We start from the raw sequence: 24,602 nt of genomic DNA, 5'->3' as shown, positions 1-24,602 counted from the left end.
CTTTATTTTTAATTATGGCGGAATGGGTTTAACGCTAGACAGAGCCGGCCCTGGGCCTAGGCAGACCAGACGGCCGCCTAGGGTCCCCCAAGGTCCAGGGGCCCCCAAGATCCAGGATCCCCCAAAGGGATATCTAATTATGGCAGAATAGGGTCTTCATTAACTATAAAATTTTAACTCTAGACAGGGCCGGCCCTGGACCTAGGCAGACCAGACGGCCGCCTAGGGTCCCCCAAGGTCCAGGGACCCCCAAGATCGAGGGTCCCCCAAGGGGATTTCTAATTATGGCAGAATGGGGTTCTTCGTTAATTCTAGAATCTTGACTCTAGATAGGGCCGGCCCTGGGCCTAGGCAGACTAGGCAGCTGCCTAGGGCCCCTCAAGGTCCAGGGCCTCCCAAGGTCCAGGGTCATCCAAGGTCCAGGGACCTCCAAAGGGATTTCTAATTATGGCAGAATGGGGTTCTTCGTTAACTCTAGAATTTTGACTCTAGACAGGGCCGACCCTGGGCCTAGGCAGACTACAGGCCGCCTAGGGCCCCTTAAGGTTCAGGGCCCCCTAGGTCCAGGGTGCCCCCAGGGGGATTTCTAATTATGGCAAAATGAGGTCTTCGTTAACTCTAGAATTTTGACTCTAGACAGGGCCGGCCCTGGGCCTAGGCAGACTAGGCAGCGCCTAGGGCCCCCTAAAGGTCCAGGGACCCCCAAGATCCATGGCCCCCTAAGACGATTTTGCGTCTAAGAATGCAAGAAGAGTAATGTTTACTGGAATATTAATTAGTTATACAAGCTTTAATGTTAATTTTATTAAGTGAAGGGGCCCTTTTTCGAAACTTGCCTCGGACCCCTGAAATCTCAAGTCCAGCCCTGACTCTAGACACTTCGTTTAAAGAATTATTCGAATGACTATGAACGATGGTGCTTAAATAGATCTCGGTCACTGTCTTTCGCAATTCAGGGTCGAAATGCAAAGGAACAGGTGCGCGTGACAGAATTGAAAATCTGATCCTTTAGAACATGCTGAACATGTGGAAAAAAAAGAGTACGTGTGCTCGTCGACTCTATTTTCAGAAACGTTTTGCGATCAAAGAGTTGAACGAGGGAGAAGTTATTCTTTTCGCCATACCGTTCATGTGTGTCCTGTTTCCAGGTTCTTTGGGGATCAACTATGAGTACCGGTCTTTGAGGAAGCTGCTTCTCCGAGAATGAGTAATACTTGTCCCGAGTATTGGTTTATTTTCCGTTTATCGTAAGGAAATGTTGCTGAATGAGACTCTTCGATTGCGTGCTTGGCAAGCATTCGCAAGCACGATATCATTGGCAAAATAAAATTTTCTTTTGGAGAAAGGTATTACCCTCAAAGAGGAACCAAAAAACGTAGTAATACGTTTAGTTGTCTGCAGAGTATGTATAATCAGTTATTATATTGCATATATTGGTAGGAAATGGTCAGTTTCATTACTCATGATTAAATACATTTTAGTAGGTCCGTGCGTCGCCGACCTTCCGGACGGATTTTTGGTATCCATAGGGGAGCACAGAGGAACGAGTTGACGGAGGGACAAATTTCTTACAACACCACTCACAAGGGAATGGTCAAAAGTGGATGGTAGAGTTGCTCGTCCAAACTATGTTTATTTGAATGAGCATGAAACGAGTTTATAGTGCCATTTTTGACTGCCATTGGCAACGGGTTCAAAAGTTATGGTACTTTGAAATTCACACAAGTACAAATTACATCACACATGCAATTTTCCCTGAAACTCATCTTAATTGTTAGTAAACATCATCTAATCATCTCAAATCCATGCTTTTGTTACTTATACTTCATTTTCACTTCATATTTCTAATCATTTGCACTTAAAAATATGAAAATTTCAAAGTCCCATAACTTTTGAACCCATTGCCAATGGCAGCCAAAAATGGCACCATAAATTCCACTTTTAACCATTCCCTTGTCAGATGTCGCAGTGCCAACCCAATGTGAAACTATGTCCCGGGTAACCCAACATCCGTCATTAAGGAGATGAAGGGGAACCCGTCGATCATTTTCCAATAATAGAGCGAGGTGCCTATCGGTGCGCTAATGCGAGTTGTTATAATCGTAGACACCTGTCATTGCCTGCCAATTGCAGTGAAAAACGAGCTCGCTTCAATTTCATGTTGCTTCTACTGCTAATTGAAATACTGATAGCAATAGTGTTACAGCAAAACATACTTCTACGTATCAAGTAACTGAAACGAGTTAAGTATCGCGTAACGGATAGAATTTCTTCAACATTTTAACGCATAGACCGAACAAGGGCGAATTAACGAGGAGTAGCTCTAATCAATGATAAAACTCGAGCATTCTTACCTCGCACGATGCCCGATCTTGACACGATTCTTTCATTCTCGCGTTTCCTTGCGCGTCCCTCTTCAAGCTCCTCTCACGTCGAGCTCACCAGCATTATCATGTTCTCTGATCAATCTTTCAGGAGGATCCAGCCGCTCTTTCATGCCTGTTATCAGCCACATTACTGATCCCTCGATCACTGGAATGCACACCTTCAGCCGACTCAACAGAGTTCCATCAACTTTTATAGCTGACTGATGAACCGTACGATGGACAGCTTTAAGTGATTAGAGAACAGACGCTCATCTTTTATGTTGGCTACAGAGCACATGCTGTGGGGAGGTGTGGGAATGGTTGTTGAAGAAGTTTGTATTATCACTGATCATATTGGGATCGATGAGGATTCAATTCATTAAGTTCCCAGTTAATGTTGCAGACAATATTTATGCTGTTGTTATTCATATGGAGGACCTGTAGCATTCAATTATGGACAACATTACTATCATAAATCACATGGTGGGCAGTATATCGGGGACCATCATAAATCAGGCTGGACACTGCTTGCTTCCTTGGAACTCGATTAAATATAAACATGGTAATTACAAATCACGTTGAAATCCAATAATAGCCGATTATATCGTTTCAGTTTAATTTGATATTTCACTGTTTCTGTATTGGAATCCAATTAATTTAAGTACAAATTTACACATGGGAGTTAAATATTGCTGGATCCTAATCACTTCATTTACCACAAATTATGAGTTTTAAGGAACAAAAATGATACTACAGTTCAATTACACTGAATTTGAAGCACTATTTATCCAGTAATGTTCAGGCTCGATTATTCTCGTTATAGCAAAGAGAAGGTTGAGATTTCGGGTAATGTTTATGCCATTAGAAGGGTATATTGTATCCCATAAGCGCACAATTGCGAACAGTGTGGAGGAGACACGCGAAAATCAAGATTCCATGGACGAAAGCGAATCATCGTCCGGCACGCATAGCTGGAACAAAGGGTCCAATTGCACGACGAGCATGGTAGTCTCGCAATTAGGGATAAACGAGCAACGACGAGCCACGTCTTCCATTTATCACGACTATCCGAGCCGTTGTTCCCTCTGATTCAGCGAATCGAGCCTCGACCAACCGGTGACCATCGGCTTCCTCTTCCACTTCCTGTCCCTCTGGAATTCTTCAGGGACTCCTCCAACTTTTGCAAAAGAAGAATCTCTCTATTAACGGTCTAATTAAACAGGTATATTAATTTAATTATCCCTTTTCACAATATCACTGGAAGAATTCTGCTGATGCTGTCCTTTCAATTTTTCAGACTTCCAGCCGATGAAGAATTCCCCAGGACAAGTTTGTCATCAATTAATCGTAATCGCGGCCAGAAGAATAGAGACCCGGTCCCGGGGAGGAGGAACGCGACGCTTCTCGAGCGAGTGCCGCGCGCAGACTGAAGCCGCGATTCCCGACGCGTTTCCGCACGACTTCCAACACGCGTCCTGTGCGCAGGGCTTGACGTCCGTCCCACACCCGGACCGCCGACTCGAGTACAACCCCTCCGTCGAGGAGGATCAGCTTTTTAACCCGTTTGTCTCGAAGCTGTCGCGAGATTGACGGGGGGGTACGCTCGACCGAGCGGAAGGCAACGTTTTGTAGAGGGGTTTTGGCGTTGCTCAGGGGACGGTCTAAGTTAAGTAACCAGCCTAACTTCGTGGTAACCGACGGTGGTCCATTAGAGGTTTATTTTTATGGAGCGTCTTTCAAAAGGGAAAGAAGCTTCCCGCTGGTTTATAATGAACTATGATACAGAATAATAATTTGTAGACAATGGATCAGACTTTTTATTCTTTTCATTTTGATACTGCCTCGCTGACGTTCTGACGTACTGTTTTGTTTAGGAAGTATAAAAAGAACTCTCCTCGAGGAACGGAATTCGGTATTGGAATTCCAGAGCGAAGGGTGAAGGCTCGAGGAGATAATTGAAGTTTGCAGAAGAAAATGAAGTGGACGGTGAACAATTGAGTTTGGAGATGAAATTAGCATGCAGCTGAGAAATGGAGGAAGGTATAAAAGTTTCAATGTATATAATAATAAGAACAGTATTTTTGGTTAAATTTAAGATAATGGAGTACCCCCCGATCAAAATCCCCCCAGGGGTCAAAAATTAAAATGGCCCAAAAAGTGGTTTTTTGCACCGATCTCAGTGAGTACATCACCCCCCCCCCCCCCCCCCCCCCCCACACCCAGTTAAAAATAAAAAAAACTAACCTAACCTAACCACTTTTTGGACTATTTCAGTTTTTGACCTATCCCTTAGCTCCCCCCTTACGCCCCCCAGGGGTTAAGAACTGAAATGGCCCAAAAAGTGGTTTCTTGCACCGATCTCAGTGAGTACATCACCCCCCCCCTCCCCAAATAAAAATAAAAAATGAAAAAGTAACCTAACCACTTTTTAGACCATTTCAGGTTTTGACCTATCTCTTAACTCCCTTCTTACGCCCCCCAGGGGTCAAAAACTGAAATGGTCCAAAAAGTGGTTTCTTGTACCGATCTCAGTGAGTACTTCATCCCCCCCCCCAATAAAAAACTAATCTAACCTAACCTAAACACTTTTTGGACCATTTCAATTTTTGACCTCTGGGGGGGGGGGTAGCTCCATTGATCAGGGGTACTCCAATTTCTTAAACCTAACCGTATTTTTAAAACCATTAAGAAAGATATATTTATAATTACAAAATGAAAGGAGGGTGAAGTAATTGGCTACTGTTGTTTTCAGAGTATAAATGAATATATCTTCGTTGGGAAAATAAAAGATTCTTTATCATCGGAAATATCAACAAAAGGCAGAAGAGATAAGCGAAATATCGTGTGAAAAGGACTGCGAATACACGTCCCTTGGGACTGTTTAGTTTGCCATCTGACCATAAGTCGCTTCTAAATATAATGTCTGGGTTAAAGAAGTCTGCTGCTTTAGCTGATCGTATTAACCCAGTTCTTATCGATCCCCCCCCTCACGCTCAGCCCACCGCAGGGTTTCGTCTCTTCCATACAATGTACTATACCCGTCCGGACTGCATTTGTGGTTGATTTTCTTTCCTCTTTGCCGTACGAGCGGTTGAATCGAATGAACGTCCCATTTCTGATTCCTACGCTCCAATTTCCTACACTCTCTCGGAACTTCCTCTTTGAAGTCTCGCCTAAACGTAGGCGACTTTTATCGACCCTTCTTCCATGCATCCGTAAAGTTCCCTTCTGGTTCACCTTTGCTTCCTACAGAAGTTCATTAACTTCTTGGGCACACTTTAGAAAGCAATTTCAGGTACCTTTTCACCCTCGGCTATTGATTATTGATAGATGGAAATATTGTTAAATGAATCTTCAGAGAATTTCAACTCATTTTGAAAAGGACAAGTATAGAATAGAAAGGGTATAGCAGGATAAGTGATGGTCAAAAGTGCCCTTGAAGCCAATTTTATTGAGCTATGCACCATTTAATAGCTTATAAAAAAATACTGTTATACACCAAGTTTCAACCCTGTATCTCAACCTCGATTTTAAAATCGAAAAAACGGTTTTTGCCATATTCAAAAAATTTGAAAAAATTCACAATCACAAAGAAACATGTCTAGAATATTCTAGAATTTTTTCAGATTTTTTGAATATCACTAGATAGGGAAAATATGGCAAAAACCGTTTTTTAGATTTTACCCTGTAACTACCCTTCTGGTTGAGACACAGGGTTGAAACTTGGTGGATAACGGTTTTTTTTCATAACCTATTAAATGGTGCATAGCTCAATAAAATTGGTTTCAGGGGCACTTTTAACCATTTTATCCTGCTATACCCTTTGTATGGTGCATGTAAAAGCTGCTCATCATTGAGATAGTTTCATTGAGACTGGGACATCAGGAAGCAGGCATTTTCCTTTCTCACCTGGCTGTTCTTCGAAAGTTCCAGAAGTTTCCTAATTGGTAAAGTTAGCGAGTTTACAATCGGCATTATCTTGCATTCCTTTGATCTCCGGAGAATACTGTTTCAACTTCTCCCAGTAATTTTACATTCGATTCTGCATGGAAATTTAAAGACAAGATCGTAGCCTTATTAAAGTCCTATCATTAGATTGAAATTAATGCAAAGTAGAAAATTGTATTTCTACTTTAAATTGCATTTTAGAAACTAAGTTTATTGAATACAACGATAGCAGTAAAAGTTATCTGTTCGATAAAAATTCAGCAGAAGACTGTCGCTTTTTGAACGCAATGGTTTTTCCCGCCTTCCAATTATGCGAAAAAAAAAGAAACTATATTACAAGGGACAGGAAGAAAATGCTATTCCGAACGTAAATTGACAATGTTCTTTCCCGTCTGCGATGAATTTCCGCGCAATTGAAATGACCAAAAATTGCCGTCAACCAGACCAATCAGAGTTCGATTGAAAATACACCGATACAAATTTTCAGCGGGTAATTGAATCTTTCTGTCGTCGCTGAAGCGTCCATCGATTTTCTGTTTTTGTATGCACAGTCGGTGAAGTAATTAGCAAAAAATGAGGTTGAAAAGAAACAAATTATCGTAGTTTCACATCTGCTAGTGACATTCGTCAACCTGTAATTAATAATTCATAATTTTCCGAGTTAATTTCATGGAGAATGCAACGCTACCTTGCTTTGTGTGCGCGCGATCTACTATTGCGTCTAATGCGCATGCGTGAAACTCAGTGCCGTTCTTTGCGTGAAGAAAAGAAATTTCTTTAAAGAATCTTATTTTTCAAATTATTAAATGAAAGAGCGCTGTTACTTTTCTTATTTTTCTTTATTCATTTTATTTATATTAATTTTATATTTTTTTTCTAAGGTATCTTTTCTGAAAACTAAAACAATCATAGTGTCCATTCGTCCAGTGAAAAAGCATAAATCTAATTATTTAATAAAAGCGTTAAAATAATTAACATAATCATCTGATAAAAGCTTTAGAATATTCAATAATTTATTTGAAATTACAAAATACACTAGACGAACGAACACTATGATTGATATTGTATAATTAATTCATTATCCATGTTTTTCTTTTTTACTTATTATATACTGCATTTCTTTATATTATTTTATATAAAATTTAAATAGTATAATTATTAATTTAGAAATATAAATATGCAGAAGCTTTTGGTACTTAATGATATGCATGTTGTCTTGTATAAAAGTTTAATGTACAGGTATTTAAAAGAATTTAATATTGAAATCCAAATACACTGACAATTTTCTTACAAGTTTAAAACATGGACCAGTTTATATTGGTGGCACATCGTGGTCCCTGGAGGAAAGGTACGGCACTGTACACTAGTCTACAGAGCCCGCATTGAAGGCAGTTCTCGTCTCACGATGGGACGAAGTCGTGGTTTTTCCAACGTATTAGTGCGATTCGCGATTTTTGTGAAACACAATCGCGAATTTTCCAATGTTTCACTGATGTGAATCCACGGCGAATGCGGCGTCCATAGGAAGAGGAGAACTTCTCGAAGGATAGAAGCGGTTTCACTGTGATACTGGGCGGTGTCAGGTTAGGTTTCGAGGGTAAGTCGCAATACCAACACACAGGGTTCGTTGACAACCCATTATCTCGATATCTTTCCATATTTCTCCCCCACTAACCCTACTGAATTTTTGCTATATGCGTCTTGACCTGTATTGCTGTGATACATGCCTACAGTGTACTTGATGTAAATGATATTTAAACATGCATGAGCGTACGTTTCATTTTATATGAGGTATCTTTATGCATTAGTAGCATAGTTTCCCTGTTGGTAAATTGGTTATTGGTTTTTCGATTTCGCATCGAATCGCTGATGAATACCCACACGAAATTTAGTTATTGCGCTGCAGAGTAATGGATCGTCACGGAAATTAGATACAAAGCTTGTAGATATGTACTAAAGCTTATTGGGCTCTTTTGTTGGTGCGGATATAACTGTTTACGTTAAAGATAATAGATGTATATCAGCGGCCAATGAAATGCAATTGAAACGTAACGTTATTTGGGGTGCTTTTATTCAAATAAAATATTTCATTCATTTTTTAATAATCCATATTCAATTAAAAGCCAAAGATATTTAAATTTATTAAAAAGAAAAATAAATGTAATTATTTGTTCAATAATTAAATTGAAAAATGTGTATGAATTTGTTTGCTTAATACTTTTTTAATTAAAACGTTATTTATGTTTTATATGGGAAATCAATGTTGACTATAAAAAAAATTTATACAGCAGTTTGCTCGGTGGTTTCAAAGTTGTATAAATTCTGATATAAAACTGGCATAAAGTTTCCTGAAAAATTACGCGAAACTTCGCCGATCTTGGCAGTGGACAGGGATGCGCCGCAAAGTTATAATCCCTCAAACATAGTCGATGCCTGGAAAGTGTCTCGTCCTCGAGTTCCTCGACGCGAGGGTTTGCACTTCCGTAGCCCTAAAGTTTGTTAATTCCCCGACTGAAAGGATGCTCGTTTCACCGACTGCGTTACAAATTTCCACCCTCTCACTAATGACCATATATTAATATATTATTATTTATATTCTCTTATAATTGTTACGCTGATCAAAGATTAAAAAAAAAATTCTGATATCGCCAATTAGATTCACGTAGGGCCGGTCCTGGGCCTAGGCAGACTAGGCGGATGCCTAGGGCCCCCAACGTTCAGGGCCCCCCAAGGTCCAGGGCCCCCCAAGGTCCAGGGCCCCCCAATGTCCAGGGTCCTTCAAGGTTCAGGGCCCCCCAACGTCCAGGGTCCCGCAATGTCCAGGGTCCCCCAAGGTTCAAGGACCCCCAATGTCCAGGGCTCTCCAAGGTCTAAGGCCCCCCAACGTCTAGGGTCCCCCAAGGTTCAGAGCCCCCCAACGTCTAGGGTCCCCCAAGGTTCAGAGCCCCCCAACGTCCAGGGCCCCCCAACGTCTGGGGTCCCCCAAGGTCCAGGGCCCCCCAATGTCCAGGGCCTCCCAATGTCCAGGGTCCCCCAACGTCCAGGGTCCCCCAATATCCAGGGCCTCCCAATGTCCAGGGCCTCCCAATGTCCAGGGTCCCCCAAGGTTCAAGGACCCCCAATGTCCAGGGCTCTCCGAGGTCTAAGGCCCCCCAACGTCTAGGGTCCCCCAAGGTCCAAGGTCCCCCAAGGTCCAGGGTCCCCCAAGGTTCAAAGCCCCCCAACGTCCAGGGCCCCCCAACGTCTGGGGTCTCCCAAGGTTCAAGGCCCCCCAAGGTTTAAAGCCCCCCAAGGTCGAGGGCCCCCCAACGTCCCGGCCCCCATAAGACAATTTTGCGTTTAAGAATGCACTAAGAGTAATTTTTACTTGAATATTAATACAAGCGTTAATGTTAATTTTATAAATTTTATTTGAGCTACTGTTTTTTATGTCATATAAGGGGCCCATTCTCGGAGCTCACCTCAGACTCCTGAAATCTCAGGGCCGTCCCTGTTGCTGGGTATTAAATGTTTTTCCAATAAACATAACCGTTCCATGGGGGATCATGGATACAGTATCGTTGAAATGCTGTTCAGAGGTTATTCAACGATTTTCTTTTGTTGCACAGCATTCCACAAGGTTACTGAAGCGATGAAAAATTCTTCCAGAAATGGGTTAAACTCCGGAAGAAAGCTCAGCCCTGGTGCTTTGCCTCGCGCTTTATCCTCTTGTCTCGGCTCGAGTTACGGTTTCTGTCTCTGGGCCACTTGTGACGAGTAAAGTTGCTAGTAATTAGATTCTTTTGTTCCCTTCTTTAACGCCGCTTTTTTTCCTCTCTGTTTATAACGCTCACCTTAAACGAAGGAAAAAGAGTCAGAATATTATGAAACAATCTGGTATTGGAAACCTTTCAATCACTATTTTGAATCGATTGAACACTTTGTATAAATTGATTGATTATTTGCAATTACCTTTCATTACAGGTGCGAGAAAACACGTAGGAAAAGATTCAGAAGATTTTCTTTTGAGGAGTAGAAGCACTGATTCCTTTTAAAGAAGAGGGGGCGAGGGGCACCCTGGTCCCTGACTAGTTAGGAAAGGATTCAGAAGATTTTCTTTTGAGGACTAGAAAAGGTCCCTCCCTAGTTAGGAAATGATTCAGAAGATAGAAGCACTGATTTCTTTTTAAGAAGAGGGGGCGAAGGGGCACCCTGGTTCCTGACTAGTTAGGAAAAGATTCAGAAGATTTTCTTTTGAGGACAGAAGCATTGATTTCTTTTAAAGAAGAGGAGGCGAAGGGCACCCTGGTCCCTAGCTAGTTACGCTAATGGAGGCTTTGATCTTAAAATACGAAAATTCGTGCGACACCCTGTATATATAGTTCACGTATGCAGAGTATATAATAGCTACGAATTAATCGATCTTATGAAAGGCGATTGGTCTTGAACAGCTCTCGGAAGGTCGCGCTAAAAAGTCGGGAGCGAAAAAAGGAGCAATAGCTAACTCGCTCTGATACTATTGATTCATAGCGAATGATGGTTAATCCAGTTAAAGGCAATTTCTCTACAAAACTTTTATGTTTTTAATGGACAGAAGAGCTTTCATAAATTCTGTGTCTTTTGTATCAGTGGATATAGATTTATCTATTGCCTCAAGTAAAACAACGTGTACAAATTGGTCTGTTATCATCAATATCGATATCGTTTCGCTCTGGTAAATGCGCACGTCATCGTTCCTTTCTGATATCCGCCAGTTAAACGATAAAAAGAATCCGTTTCCGTTCCCGATTTTCCACGTTATCTGATTTCCTTCGCCTCGAAGGGAAGCTTGAACTTCTGTGACCCAATATCAATAGTCTGTGACATAGTTTGTCATAACTGTAATGCGCTTCCTTTCTCGTTGAAGGAGTTAGAATATTAATTTATCATTTTGCGACTTCAGTCTCTTCTTAATTTCATATCTGACATTCATAAGGACTGTTATCATAATGATAAAGTGGGCAAAGTTGAGACAAAATTTATTTAGCAAACTCGAAAGCTTTTTCATTAATTATTATTAATTAATTAAGATCCATTAAGTAGATGTTTTGTGTAGAAAGAACTTCCTCTGTTTGGTTAATTCGGTTACGTTGAAGTCGTTACTTCATGTTTGCAGTGAAATATTTTCTGAATAACTGCAACCTTGGCTCGTGTCCATTCATTTTCTAAAGTTTTCATTACTTTTCCCCGGGAAAGAAGTAGATTTGCTTGCTGTATTAACAGGGCCGGCCCTGAGATTTCGGGGGTCCGAGGACCCCTTCACATGACATAAGAACAGTAGCTCAAATAAAATTTATAAAATTAACATTAAAGCTTGTATAACTAATTTAGATTAATGTTCAAGTAAACATTACTCTTCTTGCATTCTAAGACGCGAAATCGTCTTATGGGAGCCCTGGACATTGGGGGGGCCCTAGACCTTGAGGAGCCCTAGTCGGCTGACTAGTGTGCCAAGGCCCAGGGCTGGCCCTGTCTAGAGTTAGCGAAGACTCCATCATTCTGCCATAATTAGAAACCCCTTTGGGGGACCTTGGGACCTTGGGGAGCCTAGACCTTGAAGGGCCCTAGGCGGCCGCCTAGTCTGCCTAGGCCCAGGGCCGGCCCTGTCTAGACTTAAAATTCTAGGGTTAACGAAGACCCCATTCTGCCATAATTAGAAATCCCTTTGGGGGACCCTGGACCTTGGGGGGCCCTGGACCTTGGGGGACCCTGGACCTTGGGGGGCCCTGGACCTTGAGGAGCCCTAGGTGGATGCCTAGTCTGCCTAGGCCCAGGGCCGGCCCTGTCTAGAGTTAAAATTCTAGGGTTAACGAAGGCCCCATTCTGCCATAATTAGAAATCCCTTTGGGGGGCCCTGGACCTTGAGGAGCCCTAGGTGGATGCCTAGTCTGCCTAGGCCCAGGGCCGGCCCTGTCTAGAGTTAAAATTCTAGGGTTAACGAAGGCCCCATTCTGCCATAATTAGAAATCCCTTTGGGGGGCCCTAGATGTTGGGGGGCTCTAGGCGGCCGCCTAGTCTGCCTAGGCCCAAGGCCGGCTCCTGTATATTAAATTCACCGTTCTCCTGTTCACCATCTCTGTTCTCCGTTTCTTTACCTCAAACATCTTCGAATGTACTTGTATTACCATATGTAAGCACGTACTACTACGTTTCAGCCTTTCAAAATTCATTCATAAATCCATTATTCCTTTGAGAGCGAGCAATATATTTAATTTAGTTCGAATAAAAATGTATTTCGTGCGTGCATAATGTCAGACTTCAAAATACATTGACCTGAAAGGGTTGTAAATTAAGATTGATGAAGGTAGTAGCAGTTACTATTGCTCTTTTGCTCGGTTTTTGCAAAACCAGAAATGCAGAGATGAAACTTTATGCGCGAATAAAGCGGTGCAAAGCCAGATTACGGTTAAAAAAGGAACGTTAAATGCGGCTTAAATTCCAAAGCAAGCGTCGACTACAAAAGCAAAGAAAAATCACCGTTCATTTTTAACGCACCGTACACCGTGTTAAACCGCGCATTACGCTCGAATTATTTTCCATTTATAATTTCTGTCGCGAGAAAAGACGCAAAATCGTGAGAATTAGATAATTACCGTGTTCGAAGGTGCACGAGATTTCTCGACTCCTATGCACCGATAGTAGAGAGCCAGTTATCTAATCTGTCCAGGGATAAAAGTGTACATACGTAGGTGAGTAAAAATGTGCATGCAACCTGCTCGTTAATCGTACTTCTACAAGGACAAAAAGAGCGAGCAACGTAAATGAAAAAAAAAAAAAAAAGGCAAATCGACCCTTTCGAACAGAATCGCGTTTCGCGTGAGCTTTATAGCTCGACCTCTATTGCTCTCTGTGATTGAGTGCCTATGCAGCCAGTGGCGGATTAAACGGCAAGCGAATTAAGCAGCCGAGTAGGTCTCTGGAATGTCAAAGGGCTCCGGAATACCAAAAGGCCCCCGGAGCACCAAATGGCCCCGGAATATCAAAGGACTCGGGAATACCAAAAGGCCCAGAACACCAAAATGCCCCGGAACACCAAAAGGGCTCGGGAATACCAAAAGGCCCCGGAATATAAAAGGGCCCCGGAGCACCAAAATGCCCCGGAATATCAAAGGGCCCCGGAACACCAAAATGCCCAGAACACCAAAATGCCCCGGAATATCAAACGGCCCCGGAACACCAAAAGGCCCCGGAATACCAAAAGGCCCAGAACACCAAAGGGCTCGGGAATACCAAAAGGCCCCGAAACACCAAAAGGGCTCGGGAATACCAAAAGGCCCGGGAATACCAAAAGGCCCCGGAATACCAAAAGGCCCGGAATACCAAAAGGCCCCGGAATATCAAAGGGCCCCGGAATACCAAAAGGCCCGGAGCATCCAAGGGCCCCGGAATACCAAAAGGCCCCGAAATATCAAAGGGCCCCGGAATACCTAAAGGCCCAGAACACCAAAAGGCCCCGGAATATCAAAGGGCCCGGGAATACCAAAAGGCTTGGAGCACCAAAAGGCCCCGGAATATCAAAGGGCCCCGGAATACCAAAAGGCCCCGAAGCGACCCTGAGATCTTGTAATGTCCTTTCATTAGGGTTCATAGCTCATCAACGATAGTTTTCTCAGGCTTTGACGGTCTATATTTCAAAAACGCGAATTTTCCTGGGGTCGAGGGGGTCCTCCGGAGGTCGTACCTAGTATCAAATAATATTCTGTTATCCAAATATCATGAGTTTCACCAAACACTAATATTATAGTCAACATAATGATATACATCTAACATAACATGAGTTTTCTTTAAATTTGTTTTTCTAACTTAAATTTGAGGGCCCCGAAATTTGTACCGCTTGACTTGATCCGCCACTGTATGCAATTCCACCTATCAAACATAAGTTTCAATTTAGTACTTTGCATTGTCTTGAGGAGAATGCGAGACTCGTTAACATAATAATATGTTTCCTTTATTTTTATTGACCAGCAGGGTGCAACATAAGCTTTTCTTAATTAAGAATGAGGGTGGAGAACCAAATAAGGTTCTCATTTCCTTTTAATTAAGACAAGCCTATGGTGCACACATAGTATTATATCGTTAAGTTTCTAATAAATGTTTCTGTCTTTTAAAGCAAGGAGGAAGTAAAAAGCACAAAACTGGCGTCGCTGACGGGTTGCGTCTCGACGATGGTCGACGACGAGGAACAGGAGGAGCTGAGGTGCACAGGTAGCGACGTCGAGATCGAGGAATACACCGACACCGAGGAATCGCCATATGTCACTTATCAGGCCACCGATAAGCTGTTCGATACGGACCGAGCTGGCTGGCAAAAGTTCAGCTTCATCGCCACCCTTCTGATCGTTGTCCTCTCCGTCACTTTTTTGATTATCGCCTATCCTCTTTATCTGAACAGTATCAGCACCGTATCAAATGCTTATACAGGTATTTTAAAACGGAATCGATGCAACATATTAATTGTAATTTTATTCCCTGGGATTACTACTTTTTTGAGTACAGATTATATCAGTAGGATTACTGATACCGATTGTGAATGTTCAATACATGCTTTTGTTATTATGATTCAATAGAATATTTGCTGTTGTTTGTGATTGGGGTTTATGTTATTGACTCTATATCTCTGCTGTAATATAAATCATTGTTAAATTTAACCCTTTAACAGCGGGTACTTTTTAATTATAATACTGAAGTGATATTCTATTTTAAAAAATTTTCTTTTATTGTATTTATAAGCCATAGTCGCTATTTGATATTAGCAAATATTAACATGTTGTTTATATACTACCCCCGCCTCTGGCATTAATTTTAGTATATGATTTATAAACCACACCCACAGTTAAAGGGTTAATTTAATCATACTTAATTGAATTTTCAAAAAAACATTATTTATCTAAATATTACTTTCTCAGGTCTACTTTTTACTGCCCTGAGCTCCACCTGTCTCCTTGGAATCATATGGTTTATCATTGAGAAGGTATCACCACCGCCTGCGTTGATTCCAAACAGCATGAAAATCAAGATACCTCGTTGTGCCCTGGTGAAGATAAGCCTGATCTATGCTTTCTCTGGCATTGTCACCACCCTTGCTCTTGATCAAAACCGAGTCCTCTGTCACTTGCAAGACCCAATCAAAGGCATCACCCTGGTCTTCTCTCTGGTTTACTATTTCTTCTTCTGTCGCAAAAGTAAGCAGTTCCAAGTTCACCATCGTTATTTAAAACAGTGACGATATAAAAGAGAATGTTTGTTTCAGTGATGAGCTTGCAACGAATCTTCTCGAGCACCACCATAATAGTCGGCTTGTTCATAAGCGTTGATTACGGTCTTTGCGACGAGTTTCGATGCAGAGGAAGGGAAGTTTCACCTCACGCCGCTTCTATAAGGGAGTCCTGGGGTGCAAGGGCTGTTTGGACGTTCGTCTATGTCGGCGCGCTCGCCGCTTTTGCCATGTTCTTCACGCTGCTCGAGGGTCATTACACCACAGAGGTGAGGGTTTAATTACTAGTTCAGAACGCTTTTGCTGGCAAGATTGCAGGGAAAGAAGGCGCTACTTGAAAGTAATTTAGAGCTGAAACAAAATACCTCAAGCATCGTAATTGCGAGCACTTTGTTTTTCTTTCAGCAACAAAATATGTGCCATGTGATGGCGAATCAACAGAATTCATTCCTATACACGGTGTCGCGTTTGGTGTCGTCCCGGGACATTCGGAGACGCGGATCCGAGGAAGAAGGCGGTAGATTGCTTCACGTGACGGATCCTGATCCCACCGTTAAACCCAAACACTTTCCAAAGCCTCCGATTCTTGAAACTCTCTTCTACATACACCTAATAGCATTTTTTGCTATTCTCACCATGAGCTGGGTGGATACTTTACCAGGGATAGGCAGGGTAAGTCTATAACTCGTTCACTTCTTACCACTTTTTTATCGAATCTATAGCACATCTTTTTTTTTCCAGGGATATTCACCAGTGGAACTATACCGTACTGTTGAACACGGTTTAACTTGTCATTTTAAAAACACAGAATCCTGCTCAAACGTTTCTATTCACGGATGGACCTTCCTGATAGCGTACACAGTCTTCTCAATTTCTGTATTAAACTTTCTGTCCATGTGCGAAAGTGCTGTATTCACCGTCGCCGCCGCTACCGTTTCTCTTCCTCTGTCCGGGATTTGGTGGAGCATTTATAAAATGGACATCGGTGTACACGGTGGTGAGTTATATAGGGTTGCAAATTGAAATAAAACGTAAATTATGTGATTTTTATATGGTTTCTTTATTTTAACACAAAGTCTGCTGTATGACATTAATTATTTAAATGTCCTCCTTGGCTTTTTTCACGAGCCCAATGCATTTCGCCCTATTTTTCATTATATTTTCACACAAGTGGAATTCAAGTTCATCAATAGCAACTGTGATTTTGTTGCTCAGCTTGTCAATAAAAAAATCTAATGGTGTTAAGTCACCCGATCTTGGTGGCAATTGAATTTGGTCATACGTATCAAGGATTGTTGAATAATATTGTTTTTCATAATTAATGTCATAAAATAGACTTTGTACTAAAATAAAGTAACTATACAAAAGTCAAATACTTTGTGTTTTATTTCAATTTTTGAAAATGTGACACTCAATTTGAATAACCCTATAGAAGTGAAAATGAATATTCGAATGCCTCTACAGATTAGTCTTAAGCATAGACTTTTGTAAATAAAATTGAACTGAAACAGGTTCTATCTCGTGGTCACCGGGGGTCACTGGAGAACTGATCTGCGCGCTTCTTGGACTTCCCGTGGTTCTTCTAGGCCTGGGATTACTGGTCCGATCACACTTCAGGGACACTCAACCCTCGTACTTGACGATGCAACCGCCAGAGGTGCAATGCGAACATTCCCAGAGATGAACTTCCTCCCTCGAACCCTCTTCAACCTTCCCTGAAGAAATCTAACTTCCTCCGAAGAATTCGTTTAATTAATTAAGCCCTGGAGCATAAAAATATCGTATACTTTGAAAGCAGAAATGATTTTAAAAACCAGACTGACAGATATCCTGATCAATTCTCAATCTCAGGATTTTTCAGTTAAAGAATGACTAATGAAAACATTATCTGGAACACCGTCACAGCAATTCCTGTAGCAGATGTTACGGACATTTAGAACAGTCGTTTGGCTCCATTGAATTGATTGAACGAATTTTTTCAAAGTTTCTTCTCCGAACGTAGGAGGGAAAAACTTTTCTGTACGGTTGTGATAGGGGCGCAGGGTTGGGGGAAAAGCGATAATATTGATTATCTCGTGCACACGAAACCCGAATAAAAAGAACGGAGAAGGAAGGAGAAAAGCGATCAATGTTTCCTATGTATTGCTAGCGCGAACATCCGTCTAGCCACACAACGTTATTGCCAATTTATATTTTATTTTGATAACGAAATATTTCATATTTTCGAGAGAACGTTCTAATTACACGTGTTATTACTTGTACAAGAAGGTATGCGTGTGTTTATGAATGGATGAGCGTAAAAAAGAGTTACAGAAAATATTTTATAAAGTCAAACTGGTATGCACTGTTCGAACGATGGTTACATGATAAAATCAGTGTGCCCGAATTGATACGGTGTGAACATTCGGGTAACCATAAATAATAATTTACTTATCGTATACAAACGTCTGAATACATACTTCAGTCTCTGTGGTTTGCATTCACAGACTGATGAGGGATAACAGAGAAAGAGAAATTTCAATTTTAAACATTCCTATGACGCTCATTTTATTCTATGAAATTTCCATTCTTTCCTGACTCTGTGATGTTTGATTCAAAGAAACAAATGGGTGCAATGCATTTGCCAAAAGTGAAGGGTTAAATGCCCTGTGGTAGAGTTTTCAGTATTATTAGACAAATCGAATGCGTACGTATGTGAAAGCACAACTTTTATGTCAGAAACTTAGACCACGTGTTCAGATTACAGTAAAACCTCCATAAGTCGTCACTCAAGGGACTTAAACGGGTTAAAAAGAAAAAAAAAATACTGATCGAATTGAGTATCGAACGATGTAAATTTTGAAATGACGACTTAGAGGTTTTACTGTAGTTGAAACGAATAGAAAGAAACTTGTTTCGGACGAGTCCCTCTTAGGACAGGATTTTTTAACTAGAGACAACAGTGATTCTCTTTTATACTCGTTCGAGTTTAGTTTTATTCGTAGACAATCCTATCGACGTACTTAATTTTAATTTCATATGTATTTATTGTAAGTTAAAAATTAGCTCTATACTGTCTGCACTCAAGTATTATAACAATAGGTGTAGGGAGTGTTTCTAAAACAATAGTATCAAGCACAATTTTTATCATTGTAAGGATAAGAAACTCATCCTTGCATTCAAGTACTTTTATTATTTTCAACAAGGTACAGAGAATTATATCAAGCACAATTTTTATCATTGTAAGGATAAGAAACTTTTATTATTTTCAACAAGGTGTAGAGACTTCTCTGAGGCACTTTAATTAAAGTGTCTCAAGAACTTGTTCTTAGTCAAGTATTTTAGAAACACTTTTAAAGAACAAGCTGCGTGTACTTAATTATAACAAAGTCCTGTGACTCTTGTTTTTATCTGTACTTTAGGACACTGAGTTTTAGGAATAGTAGATGAATATTTGTTTTCCATTTCTGACTATTCCTGCTCCTCCTTCTCCCCGGACTAACGCAAAGTCCCAAAGGAAAAAAAAGAAAGAAAAAGATGAAAACTGCGTGAAATCAAAAAGAGGAAAAAATTTGTTCGAAAGTGGCTGAGAAATGCAAATTCGTGCCAAATCATCGAGTCTTCTCTATTATGCGACTCGTTACGTAGGTGTTAAGCGTATTTGAACCCGTATTAAACTAGCGAGTACGAGTATCCGTGAACCGTAATTAAGTATCGTTGTTCCGCGTACGAAGTAGTTTGTTATTGGCAGCTGTCGCGAGATGCTAGAAACGTAAGAAAGATGAATATTTGTTGTTGGAAGAAAATACGTCAATCATATTCTATCGCAGAAGCTATATATACGTCCACGACTTTTTTACACCGGTAATAAGCGTTCCAACTATAGTTGTATCAAGATCTGAGGAAAAATGAACTTGAATTGAAGATTTGTCGATCGGTGAAAATGAGCATTTTTTATGCGTCCGATACATGCGTGCAGTAGCCCGACTACTTCGGCTTCGCTCGGGTACAGTCGGGCTGATTCGGACGAGTTCCCGCGGGCCGCGACATGGAATGAAATTCATTTCAAATAAATTCGTTACAAGTATTATTTTTCCAGATAAAAATTATGGAACATATTGAAGCTCTAATTATTAAAAATGGGAATAGTTAATTTTCGAATTTCAAATTTCAAGCTTTCTATTTACTATTGTACAATAGTAATATTATTTAAAATATTTTTCTATTGTTTTCTTTTAATTATTTAGTTACGTGTAATTTGCAGCGTCGGTCATCGATAACCCCCATGGCATTCAACGTGGTAAAAAAACTCTGAAACTATAATTCAGGTGTTCATATATTATTTATTTATTGTTCGTTGAAATTATTATCAAGAATTTATTCGGTTCTTCATAAGGTCAAGTTCATTCTTCCTTCGAGTCTATTATAGCAGTTACAATAATAACGAAGAAACGAGAGAAACAATAACGAACGTACTACTACTATATTATTACACTATAGTCGCAGTATTTAATCGTATATATGTATACGTATATATACAATGCATATGTTGTTACGAGAGATTATTATACAAGGCGAGAAGAGAAGTTTCAATTTGTAGCTTTCTTATAACCGACCACAGTGGTAAATTGAGTTACTTCGAAGTGTTGTTATACGACGAAGAAAATGATTCTAATTAGGAACGTGCGGCCCGACTAGTCGGGTCGGTTCGGGAAACATCGGGCGGGCTCGGGCGGGCCTCCGATGCATGCGTGCAGTCGGGTAGAATCGGGCTGATTCGGACGAGCTACCGCGGGCCGCGACATGGAATGAAATTCATTTCAAATAAATTCGTCACAAGTATTATTTTTCCACTTAAAAATTATCGTATTCCAAAATTCCATATAAAACAGATTTTGCACATGCTTATTGCAAGTATTAATAAATATATGAGAGTCGGGTCGCGGCCCGACCGAAGCCGAATCGGACGCCCGCCCGAGCCCGTAATATCGGGTACCCGCACATCCCTAATTCTAATGCTTTTAACACGTTGAACGCCATGACACCAGTGACCCCTGAATAATTAAAAGAAAACAATAGAAAACCATGATTTCAAGTAATAATGTGAAATGGCAAATCGAAAGCTTGAAATTTGAAAGTTCAAAATTAATTATTACTATTCTTAGTAATTAGAGTTTTAATACGTCCCACAAAAAATGCCCCATTTCACTGTGGCGTTCCACGTGTTAACAAAAAACAGTGAAGAAGCTCGTTACTCTAAAAACAATAGAATCATTTTCGTTGTGGATTCGCACAATAACTCGTTGTTTTTATTGTACATCAACCAAAGGTCGTCAACCCTTTCAGATCTTCTTCTGATTGTTCCATAAAATGTTGTTCAATTGTGCTTGTTGTTATTGCCAAAGGTTGCATAAAAGGATCCAGAATGTATTCTTGTACACATTTCCCACTTACTCGCCTCTGATAGTGATTTATTTTTTTAAAACAAACGATACACGATCTGTAAAGGGGTTGACTGATTAAAACAGAACTGGCCAGATGATCAAACAAAAAGCAGAAATGATTTTCTCTTGCAATAATGTTATCCACTTATCTGGTTGGTTGCAATTGAATATTTTTGTAAAAGGATTGTAGTGCGATTTCACACCGACCGAGTAATCAGAAATCAGCATGCGACATGCTAATTAACCGTGAATGCGTGTTTCGCATCTCTTTCAGATAGACGCTTTATAAAAACAAACTGTTTACCAGCGATCAGCAGTGCCGTATATATTTATACTGGGTATCTTTCCCATGGACATGTCGTTAACTATGATATACTCCAAGTGTAGTTATTATATTAGTAGCCACGTTAACTTTCTGCATGCCAAAATAATTGTAACTTGTTTTTAAACATTCCCAATTGTCTTAATTTATGCCATAATTGTAAGATTATTATTATTGTGTATCCTAGTTTTTCAAAGAACTTTTTGGCATTCAGAAAGTTAGAGAAGAATTTTGATGACAAAAGGTGAAGAATAGTAGCAGAATAATTATGAAGAGGAGAACTGCGTTATCATTATTTAATGTTTCTTTAAAGCTTTCTGTACACCTTATCATTTTTCATTGAATATTACATCTCTCCTCGTTAAAGCAACAAAGGGAAAATGTCATCACAGTACTCCGTAGCATTAAAAGAGCAATTTGATAAAATTCTAACATATTAATGTCCACGTAAATGTAAGAATTATGAGCCAGTCAGTAATGAAAGAATAATACCTCAGTGGAGAAATAATATAAAAGGAAAAACGCATTGCCATCGCAGGTATATTTGGATTCATAATTACGCTCAATATATTCACTATATTCAACAATTATGTACCAGATTGTAAATGTGTTAATACATACATACATATATATATATACTTATATAAAAAAGTGAGACTCGCGAAACGGAGCTCATCTTCTTACCTACTCTGCATCCACTTAATCACAGAATAACAAGATCAATTAAGTTACAGAAAGCGAGGAGCTGCTAACAAAGTTAATTATGCATCAAGTACAGCACACTTTACGCAAGTGGATAGCGTAAGATCTCTTCAGGCCTGTTTGCTGTTGGAGTGAAAATTACTTCTTGCGTTGGACCCTACTGTTGCTCTCTTTACTCTGTAAAATCTTATCTTTTTTATTTTCACAGAAGGTATTTTCTTTTTCTTTTTAACAAGACGGATTAAAAAAACTTTACTTTATTTAAAAGAGATTGTAAATTGTAGGTGGTGGACTTTGGATGTGGCTTATGACATTTTTATTGAACCAGGATGGATGTAACTTAGGTGCACACTTATATATTTTCTTTTCTTTTATATTAATAATTAACGTGTTCTAACAATACAAATTTGGCATAGTTCTTTGGCATAGTTATTTTTTAAATTAATAATTAATTTTCTTTTTTTTTATATTTCACATTACATTATAACATCTATTTCAGACAACTCAGAGTCTGAGACCTTGCAACCTAGCCGACCTGTGAACGTCCCCTATCATCTCGGACAATTTTTTACCAGCGAAAGAATAATCATCGTATCGAACCTCGTGCAGAACCTCGAAACCCATCGTCTCAGCGATCCTTTGACTGTAGTTGGAAGCAAAGACCCCGTATATAAATTCTGGAAGCACCTGCTCGTTCCCGATACCTCCGTCGATCGAACTCCTTTTCATCGTGCCGTTCAAGAGCCCTCGGCCAAACTCGATGCACTTTTGTACCATTTGGGAGCCGATACCGCGGCCTTGATATCGCGGATCGGTGCCAAGATAAAACAGTTCTATCGCCCCGTTTGCGTTGTAATTTTTGAAAATGTCCACGTTCATCTGAATCTACGATCAAAATGCAATGGAACTATCAGATTGTCGATGCGAATTCCACAGAGTAATCTACATTTTATAATCTAGAAATCAGGAATGTAGGCTGAATTTAAGAAAATGGGGTACCCCCCGATAGAGCTGATTTGTAATGGTGCCCCCCAGGGGTCAAAAACTAAAATGGTCCAAATGTGAGTACATTATTTCAAAAAAAGAAAATCAATTTTTGACCCATTGGGGGGCAGGTCAAGGGCTATCTACGGTAAAAAAAGTCAGCTCGATCGGGCGATCCAACCATTGGTAGATTTAAGAAGGTCACGTGGGCAATGTATAATTTAAATTGCGAGGGAACAGTTCAGGAAAGTTTTTGAAACGATACGCGTAAGATACGTAGGTGAACGTACAGATTTATTAATAATATTTTTATCGCGAACGCAGTTGCAAAAACATTTGGCGCGATGCAATCGTTGAAGAATTCCAAAGTACTGTGAATGAGATTTCGATAACATTTAAAACTTTCTGGTTCCCTGACAATTTCGAATATACTCAATATGGAGGAGACAATTTATAATTCAGCCAATACAGTAAAACCTCTCTAATTGTCCGTAAGCTGGGATGCGAAAATGGACAATGTGGGCAGAATAGTTTAACTTTCTTATTTTTAAATTTCTCTGGATGCAAATTATTTTAACATATTGGTGCAATGAGGCCAAACACGACATAATTTGGACTATATGAACGAAAAAAAATTCGCATTGGGACTGGTTAAATAAAGTGAATATGCTCCAAATTATATCGTGTTTGGTCTCATTTTAATCAGAAGAGTTTATGTTTAAAAAAGCTACAGTGCTTTATTATAAACTACCAAACTCTCATCAAAGAAGCCGCGTCTCAAACTGATGGACACTGTCAGTGGGGCAACAAACGGACAACTAGAGAGATACTCACGCTATCAAGGAACTTGACCAACTCCTGGCACGCTCGGTGCTTCAGATTCTCTTTCATGAAGATCTCCAGCTGATCCTTTTCACCTTCTCTTGGTCGAGCCTTAAGTACAGAAAAGCGTATCATAGAAATAGAAGAAATAGAAGAAAGTTGACAGAAAAGCAGAACAACTTGCATGTATTTTATTGAACGCCACCGCCGCCAGTTTGTCCGTTTCTCTGTCAACAGCCATAATCGTAGAACCGTCTTTAACGATCTCTGTAAAAAGCATTCGCATTTCTTCAGCTGCGCCGGCTTCTTCGAACATTCCAAAGCCTATAGCCAGACATTCTTGTTTCATAGTTTCAGTTTGAATTTCCAATGCCTCCTGCACCTTCTCCCTGGTGAGCAGCTTGAACTCCAGCTGCTCGTTGGAGGACAACGACATGGCTGATGATTTGGAATGGAAAACTTGAAGAACTCGAAGAGACCCCTTGCTTCACCAGGAAGAAAAATTAACGAATAACAATTTATCACTTCGATGACTTTGCGAGGAAACTTCTTTGAAATCACACGACAATCTTCGTGTACACCGACAGAATAAAGCTAGAGGCGAGCTAGTTATTGCATACAACCCACGCGTTATTAGAGCCTCTGTTGATACAACTAGTGTCTTGATAAGCTTCTATTGTCCAATTAATGTAGGATGAAAAAATGCTCTTGGTATCTGTATGAAACTCGTAGCTGCAGTTAGGTCCCCTTATCTATAATTTTGTGTTTTATCTATCAAGATTATTAGAGGAACCGTTTGATTC

General features: G+C 40.3%; 3 protein-coding genes across 5 annotated transcripts in view; 1 reads left to right on the top strand and 2 right to left on the bottom strand.

Annotated features, from left to right (window-relative positions):
- The window catches only part of LOC114879773 (adenylate cyclase type 6-like), a 66,348-nt gene extending 62,492 nt beyond the window's left edge, over positions 1-3,856 (bottom strand). The window contains exon 1 of one of the 2 annotated variants that reach the window (XR_006830230.1): positions 2,355-3,856. The gene's annotated coding sequence lies outside the window, so the exon portion shown is untranslated. The remainder of the gene's footprint in view (positions 1-2,354) is intronic. The other variant, XM_029195025.2, reaches the window with a different exon arrangement.
- Positions 3,857-7,659: 3,803 nt separating this feature from the next.
- LOC114879767 lies at positions 7,660-21,927 on the top strand. 2 transcript variants are annotated; one of them, XM_029195018.2, is made up of 7 exons: positions 7,660-7,911; positions 14,447-14,753; positions 15,239-15,514; positions 15,583-15,815; positions 15,952-16,218; positions 16,288-16,543; positions 17,058-21,927. In XM_029195018.2, the coding sequence occupies exons 2-7, from the start codon at positions 14,498-14,500 to the stop codon at positions 17,228-17,230; spliced, it is 1,461 nt and encodes a 486-aa protein (XP_029050851.1). In that variant the 5' UTR covers positions 7,660-7,911; positions 14,447-14,497; the 3' UTR covers positions 17,231-21,927. The 2 variants fall into 2 exon arrangements, with proteins under 2 accessions (XP_029050851.1, XP_029050850.1); XM_029195017.2 differs by having other exon boundaries at positions 7,662-7,911; positions 14,443-14,753.
- Positions 21,928-22,343: 416 nt separating this feature from the next.
- LOC114879769 lies at positions 22,344-24,558 on the bottom strand. Its single transcript, XM_029195022.2, has 3 exons — positions 23,984-24,558; positions 23,812-23,910; positions 22,344-22,878 (listed from the first exon to the last, which is right to left on the bottom strand). Exons 1-3 carry the CDS (start codon positions 24,233-24,235, stop codon positions 22,498-22,500), a joined length of 732 nt encoding a protein of 243 aa, XP_029050855.1. The 5' UTR covers positions 24,236-24,558; the 3' UTR covers positions 22,344-22,497.
- Between the last annotated feature and the right edge of the window lie 44 nt (positions 24,559-24,602).

This window comes from Osmia bicornis, chromosome 16 (genome assembly GCF_907164935.1).
Source record: "Osmia bicornis bicornis chromosome 16, iOsmBic2.1, whole genome shotgun sequence".
Lineage (NCBI taxonomy): Eukaryota > Metazoa > Arthropoda > Insecta > Hymenoptera > Megachilidae > Osmia > Osmia bicornis.
The sequence above is the reverse complement of the archived record's forward strand: the minus strand, read 5'-3'. Positions and strand labels throughout refer to the sequence as shown.